Genomic DNA, 7,881 nt, shown 5'->3' on the forward strand with positions numbered 1-7,881 from the left:
CTGCTAGAGAGCGCCAAAGTTCAAACTGTTCTAAATACGTCATCGTGATTGCTGGATAGTGATTGGTCGGATTTGTGGGCGGTGTCGCCGAGTGTTTCGGCGGATAAACGAGAAAAAATAAGATTTGGCAACAAAATTGAAAATTAGAAAAATAAACAAGTAAAAAAAAATAAAAACAATTAAACTTGTCAAATTCTTTTGGACCCACAGGAGAAAACATACAGGATATGAAGAAACGATCAAATGATAAAGGCAATTAAGCGGAACGGTTTGGGAAAGAGCAATAATGTTGGTGAAACACAAAATATAAGGGATGTTGACAAACATATTACAAAAAATAGTTGAACTTTTGTAAAGATTAACGAAGGTAAATAGGAACATAATTGAAATATTATGTGAACAAAAAAATGAAAAATGAAAAACTAGATATAATAAATACTTATTTAGCTTTAAACAGCATCAACTGGCGAGAAATTTTCCTAGTTAATTATTCAAATATAATATAGAGACGCAATTTACCCGGATCCCTCGTATACACATACACCCAGTAGTGATTATACATTGAGTTGTTCTTTCATAGAATTCTTAAAACATTGCAAGATTTAGGTTTAGTCCTAATTGTATTGTTGAACTTAATTTCCACATTTTGCACATTTTTACAATTTATTTACTAATCTGTTTATTAACCAGGACACCCACACCCATTAGTGAATATACATTGATTTAAAATACTCTGTTAAGCTTGTAAATGGTATTTTCATATATTTTTTATAAGCAGCTATTTGTTATATCGTCCTTACTGAGCGAGTTAACCTCTCACATCGCAAACCACATTCGCATCCTTAAGCAAGGTTAATAAGTAACAAAACAGCATCTGGCACATGTTCCAATGACACGTTCCAATCTGGAACATGTTTCAATGCCACGTACGCAATGACGTCATACAATGATTACAGTGACGTCACACAAAACAATGTCACGTCAGAGACTAAGTGCCGTAAAATCGCTTGGTAATGGAATTTTAACTATTACATGTTACACTGATCGGAGGAACAAGGTTTACGCAAAGCGCATATATTTACTTTTCATAGTTGAAATAGCCAAAAAAATATGAGGAAGAGCCTGGTACGCAGTTTGTAAATTAAGTCGCGGGTCGGATGATTTGCGTTGGCGGCTGGATTTGACCAGTGGTCCATATGTTTCCCGCCACTGGTCTATACCATTGCTTATTGCGCCCAGCGAAAAGTCGGCACCGACCAGAGAATTTTGGTGCTTGGAACATTTGTTTAAAGTTGGTTATATATTTCAGTCACATTTTCTTAAGGACACTTACTTAAGGTCTGGGTTCAATTGCTTTCCGCTTTGTCCTGCTGTTTCAAAACAATGAAACAGCATATAAGAAAATCAAAGCCCATACAGAAGAACATCTCATCAGATGTTGAAAATGAATAAAGAGTTATTCGAAACGTTCAAAATGATACCTACTTCTGTGTGGGCTTTGCAACCTCCAACCATTATGCTCCAAAAAAAACAGCAGGTGAACGTTTGCTATGTTTTCCTTATTTGCAAAGACCCTGTTTATCCATATTTGTTTGATTCAATATCAAAGGAAACTTTATTAAGACGACCAACTACTTTAATATCCAATTATTATTCTGGATATTGGTTCCTTACACCATTTCTCTATCAATGTATTTTTTCATGTAATCCATTGTGTGCAAAGCTTTCACCGCCGTTTATGCCACGATTTCTTTATGTTAGAAGCCCTTATAAAGCACTTGATGACTTCAGCTTATGATGAATGCATGAACCACTTAACATCGCAACATCCCTGTCCCAAAACCGGGGAAAACAATTTGGTGCCAAAACAGCGTCCAAATTACAGCGTCGAAACGTCGACACCAACGTTCGATGCCAGACCGATGGCCACGATTTCCGTACCCTCTTCCTGTAGTTATAGTTGTTATTTTTTTCATTACGATGAATTTAGGAATTACTCCGACTATTTAGGTTTTATTCTGTCGTAAATATTCTAGCGTATTTGGCTTTATTATATCGTTAGTCTTAATACCATGGCATTATAAAGTTTAGATATTATTGCTCTGTTGGTTTTATTATGTTGCCTACTGAACCAGTGCATCGGACCAACCCACACAGCGCAACATTAAGCTCACATCGCTGTTTGTTTTCTTATAAACGCGGCTTCACCAAACACCACTCCATGCTTTGCGCAAATCTAAATGCGGCGCCTGCGTCTACAACCTTCCGCTCCACACAGCTTTGGTTTGTTAATTTCAAATTGTTTAACTGTGGGTGGGCTTGGCGCCGAGCTTTACAATCCCTTTATTTTTCAGAGTAGTTTATAGTGTAGCCGTTGTGGCCCTGTTACTTTAACTTTGCTACTATGTTGAAATATTACCGACCAAACGTTCGCTGTAAGCCTTCCTTAACAACCTAAAAAAATACTTTGAAGGTTCCACTATTTTTTTATTTTGCTAGTGTTGGCATATTAATGACGTCACTTGGGATCTGAATAAAACGTCAAGTATCTAATACATTACTTTTTGATTTCCATAAAATATAATACTTTATTACTTTTATAAATATGCTTGTTTATGCAGGGTTAAATATTTTTAGTATAAGAATTGATTTATTTTTTTGGTGAATATTAACTCGACCAAATGGCTCAAGAACTCAAGAACTTGGTAAGCATCTACGTTTTACTGATTTTTTGTCTGGTGAAAATCCTATTAATATCGACATATACTGGTGATAGTTTTATGACTGGCAACGCATTACTTTATCATGATACAAGTAAAACCTCTTTATCAAGTTGATTTGGATTTACTAGACCTTTTAGGCTTTAAACTCCTTATGCATTCAGATGTGCGCATACTGGACCTAGTTACCAGCACAAATTTCACGTTTTTTACTATTTATTCTTTTTAACACTTTAATATTAACTGTCTTGTTCCGTTAAACGTTTTTTATTAATTAGATCCAATAAACATAAAAAGCTAATTTTATGGTGAAATAAAACAATAAAAACTAAAACACCATTTTTAAAAAGAGTTCAAATTTTCTGAAAGCGCTGTAATAACTCATTTAAAACTTATAAAAGGATGTATTTTATATGCGTATATACCTGCGAATAGTACTATGCGAAAGGTTTGAGTAGTTTGTGTGATCTTGTTTAAGGTTTGTCCGTTCGAGATGGGTTTAAAGAAATTCTTACCAGGAATGATGATCACCATAGTCGGGAAAGCGACTGGAAACAGGTGAGTTGATGTTGCTTCAAATCAGGACTGCTCGGTTAATAATAACCTGAGTCCGACTCTACAGCGGTATTCCACCCATTAATGTAACCAACATAAAAGGAATATTTAGCAATCCACTTACATATGGGTGTCATATAACTAACTCACCCACAATACATGGTTGAAAAATATATGCTATTCCACCTTTAGAATTTACATTTGGCGGCCATATCCGTTTTAAAATTTATAACTGCGCATGCGCACCTCGGACTCGGGTAGTTTTACGTGATCTTACTCGAGTCCCGAGTCCGCAGCCCTGCTTTAAACATCCACAACATTGGTTATTGCATAAGTTAAAAATACCTATTGGTTTTAAACAGACCACTTATAGGCAGGTAATTAACGCAAGCTTTTAAAAATTGTGAAAAGACTTTTAAAATAGGGTTAGGGTTACGAATAATAGCTTATAATCGGCTTCTTTGTGCCAAGCATCAGCATAAGCGGTTGCGTTGATGAGAAGGTAATTAAAAATAAATAATACGCTGTTAATTTCCGAGTGTTTTGTTTGACATTAGCTGACGTATGTGGACCTGAGACACAAAATGTCGGCCGATTTTTATGAGGTTGTAACCAATACGTTAACAATATACAATGGAGATCATATCATAATATTTAGGCCACTGTTGCCGCTAAATGACACGAATATTTTACGAAACAGACATTTTTCCGATTCTTTAAATATGGCCAAAACGTTTTTTCGTTATACTTTCTAATTTGTCTATTTAATATTTCACGCATTCTAATGTTTCTGGTGCTTTTGTTATTTCGCTTATCAAATTTTTTTTTTTCCAAACCCAAACCCAGGTTCAACGTCAATTTCAAACTTGGCCCCAATCCAAATGATGACGTGGCCTTCCACACCGGCGTTCGAATCGACGAAACAGCCATTGTTCGTAACAATTGCATTTCCGGTCGATGGAACAATGAGGAAAGAGTGACGTCATCGGGTATGCCGATCCAGCGGGGAATCCCCTTCACGGCGAGTTTTATCGTCAAATATGACAAGTTTGAGGTTAGCAAGTTATTCAAACAACTCTTGTATTCCTTATAATACAGTGCTTGTCAACCTATGGGTCGCTGTTTGATTTGGTTAGGTCGCCGACCGCAGAAGTCACATGTTATTAGTAATTGAGATTGGTTCTGAGAAAGATTTCTCAATTAAGAAAATTAAGGAACAAATAATGTAGTTATTAAAATTGGAAATTCTTTATGCTAATGCCTATTTTTTGTTCGCTTACAATCAATTAGTTTTTGTTCGCTTACAAGAAAAAACAATTGGGTCGCCAAAGCTTAGTCGTCATACTTACGCTTAATATTTGGGTCGCCGCGAAAAAAGGTTGGGAAGCACTGCAACATAACAGGGGTGAGCAAGTTATTCACAAAACTTTTGTACATTCCTTGTAATAATTCAGGGGTGATCGACCAGTAAGTTAGGTTAGGGTTGAAATTATTAGGGGCCACAAGCATATTTTATTTAATTTTTTAGATATTTAACTGCAATTTATAGTTTTTAACTGTAGATAACACCCTTGTTGAGTTACATGAAGCATTTTTTCTTTAATTCGTGAGCAAGGGGACACAAAGTGTTAAAAGCCCGTGTATGGGGCTACGACTCATGAAAGGTTGACAACCACTGGCTTATACGATAAATGCTCAGCGGTAAAGCACCAGGTTTATATGTTGGGTTGAACGAACAGCTGTAAGAAGCGAACTTACAATTGAAGGTTGAACTTTTAACTGAGGATCTCCAATACTGCCGAATAACGTCATTAAACAATATATTACAACCGGGCACCTTAGGACAGAGCTTCACGAACCTTTCAGTGTGCGAGCAGTTATTAATCTATTATCATTTTCCTCCACCTAGGTTTCACATTTTAAAACAAAATTTCTTGTTGTCTGCTTGGGAACGCGTTTTTTGAAAAAATGTGGATTTGAAGATTTTTGTTTTTCCTTAGAATATTAACCAGAAACAATTAACAACTTTATAAATGTAGCACTTTGCATAAAAGTTTGTACGGACTTACTCACGACAACTTAAATTCGACCCAGTTTGGTAAGCCCTGCCTTAAGAAAGCCAAAACTATCAGTAAATCTAATGAGGTTAACGAATGATTTAGTTGGTTTCTTGCTCACCAGCAATCCGCAAAGCGTTTGTCTAGCTCGGCGCCAAGCCCACCTACAGTTAAGCAATTTAAAATCAACAAACAAAAGCTGTCTGGAGCGGAAGGTTGGAAACGTAGGCGCCGCATTTATATTCGCGCGCAAAGCATGGAGTGGTGTTTGCTGATGCCGCGTTTATAAGAAAACAAACAGCGATGTGAGCTTAATGTTGCGCTCTATGGTTTGATCCGATGCACTGGTTCAGTAGGCAACATAATAAAACCAACAGCAACAATATCTGAAAGGACAATCTATAAACCATAGTATACGACATATTAAAAAGCCAAATACGCAGTTATATCTGCCACAGAATAAAATGTAGCTAAATACACGGGAATATTCACGACAGAATAAGACCCTAAATAGAGTGGAAAAAAATAACACCTATAACTACAGGAAGAGGGTACGGGACGATCGAGGCCATCGGTCTGGCATCGTTAGTTTGACCATCACCTTTAGGGCGACGTTATTTTGGAACAAATTATTTGACGCTCTTGGGGTTTATGGTGGGTAGAGAGGGTGGGGTTAGAAGATGGGTTAGGGTTAAATTTGTAAGGGGAGTGATTAGGTATATTAGGTATTAATCCTATTTTGGTTTTGCTCCGAACTGAGTTATGAATTTGAACTTTGTTTATGACGTCACACTGGACAGCTGGCGTTCAACGATCGACCTTGCGCCGAGTTCGAGCATCGCGTTCCTCTCTTCAAGGTCAAATATTTGGAAATAAGCGGGGATCTCGAAATCAAGCAGGTCATCGTCGGTAAAAACTAACCACGAATAAAGCAGCGGCATTATACGCGGCATTATTGACAAACTCACTGACCAAGCAGGAGCAAGTTCCAAAGGTACGGGGTTCGAGTCCCGCCGACGCCTCGTAAGATAACATCGAAAATTTAAAGCATTTATTGAAATGCTGAAACCTTAAATCGCCAACCAGAAAACAACACGGTCTTAGTGACGTCATATTAGTGACGTCACGTGATCACGCGTCGGGCGCGTGCAACTGGCAAGATAATCACGTGACTTGTGCGTTTGCTTAAGCTGGATGAGAGCACGGGTTTTGCTTGAAACTTAGATTTAATTTCAAGTGTCCGATAATATCGGATCGGTCGTCCGATACCAGGTGATTGAGGCGCTCGTCTAACATCAGGCCCTTCTTGATTTTTCATTTTTTGAACAGGCTTGTTGTTGTTTAATATTAAGGCGCATCTAACCGGAAAGTACTTCGGGATATTTATTCCGAGCTGCAGCATCTAGTATTACAGTTCTTGTGGCGCTGTAGTTACTGTCGAAGTGGAGACAGGTATTTTAGTTTTGCAAAACTCGGAAGTAGTTTGGTTTAATCAAACAGAACCACAGAGTGACAAAGCACAGATAAACATTAAGCTTCTCGTTGCTACGATACTCGTCACGCATCACTGCACACCAGTCTGCTGTACTGCGCTTTAGCGACAGCTTGCGGTAAAAATAATTACTTGTTATCTACATTTGAAAGCAGAGGCTGGTCTGCTATTAAACTTTTAAACTTTACATCAGGCATCTTTAGCACGAAAACAAATAAAAAACTTGGGGCTTGTTCAGAATCTTACCACTTTTTTCCAGTAACGAAACGAGTTATTAAAGCCGTTAAAATCAAAAGAAACAAACTAAAGATTTAATACTCACGACTTAAATGTTTTAATAACACGGGGTGGTTAATAATACTTGGGGTTAGCAGTGGGTGGATGTGGCCAACGAGCTCACGTTGAAAGTACGGGTAAAGTGGTTGTTGTTCAATACGGCATTTGAATTGATTAAATTGGTTATTGTTTAAATTGCCTAACATTACAAACGCTAGCCTGTTTTCGTATTTATCATAAATGCTTTAAGACACAAGAAAGGGTGGCCTATGATAAATTGTTATTCAGCAGTCATATGATCTGGCGTAAGTATACATACACAAAAATCATGCAACAACGATAGTTTTCTATTTGTTCTACTTAAATTTATATGTTATATATTGCGAAAGCGATGTCTGATCCCTAGAAACCTTTTGCCGACTGAGCACTCTTTGTAGTTTAAAGTGGATATTGCGGCACAAGTAACGCCGGCTTACCGCTGGTACTTTCTCGACGGTGACAGTTGGTTATTGCAGTAATTTGCAGAGATGTGATTTTTAATGATCAACATCGCGCAATGTTTGTCGGCGCAAGCGACATTCAGCAATATTTTGTCTTGCTCTTGGTTAGGACGCAGCACAAACACCATCCCAATAAACTGGGTTTTGGTTTAAATCTGTGGAAGGTAAGTTGAAACAGTTCTGGGTTTGGTAATAGCTTTATTGCCAAAACGTAAGAAGTGTTTTTTTCAATATATTAATCTGATTAAGTGTATTAACACTTATATTTCAGTTGCCTATTT

At 37.4% G+C, this 7,881-nt stretch overlaps 1 protein-coding gene across 1 annotated transcript; it reads left to right on the forward strand.

Annotated features, from left to right (window-relative positions):
• Positions 1 to 3,203: 3,203 nt before the first annotated feature.
• LOC146166402 (galectin-7-like) lies at positions 3,204 to 6,474 on the forward strand. Its single transcript, XM_083390973.1, has 3 exons — positions 3,204 to 3,278; positions 4,122 to 4,329; positions 6,133 to 6,474. The coding sequence occupies exons 1-3, from the start codon at positions 3,214 to 3,216 to the stop codon at positions 6,250 to 6,252; spliced, it is 393 nt and encodes a 130-aa protein (XP_083247099.1). The 5' UTR covers positions 3,204 to 3,213; the 3' UTR covers positions 6,253 to 6,474.
• The last annotated feature ends 1,407 nt before the right edge of the window (positions 6,475 to 7,881 follow it).

Source organism: Ascidiella aspersa, chromosome 1 (genome assembly GCF_963924565.1).
Source record: "Ascidiella aspersa chromosome 1, kaAscAspe10.2, whole genome shotgun sequence".
NCBI lineage: Eukaryota > Metazoa > Chordata > Ascidiacea > Phlebobranchia > Ascidiidae > Ascidiella > Ascidiella aspersa.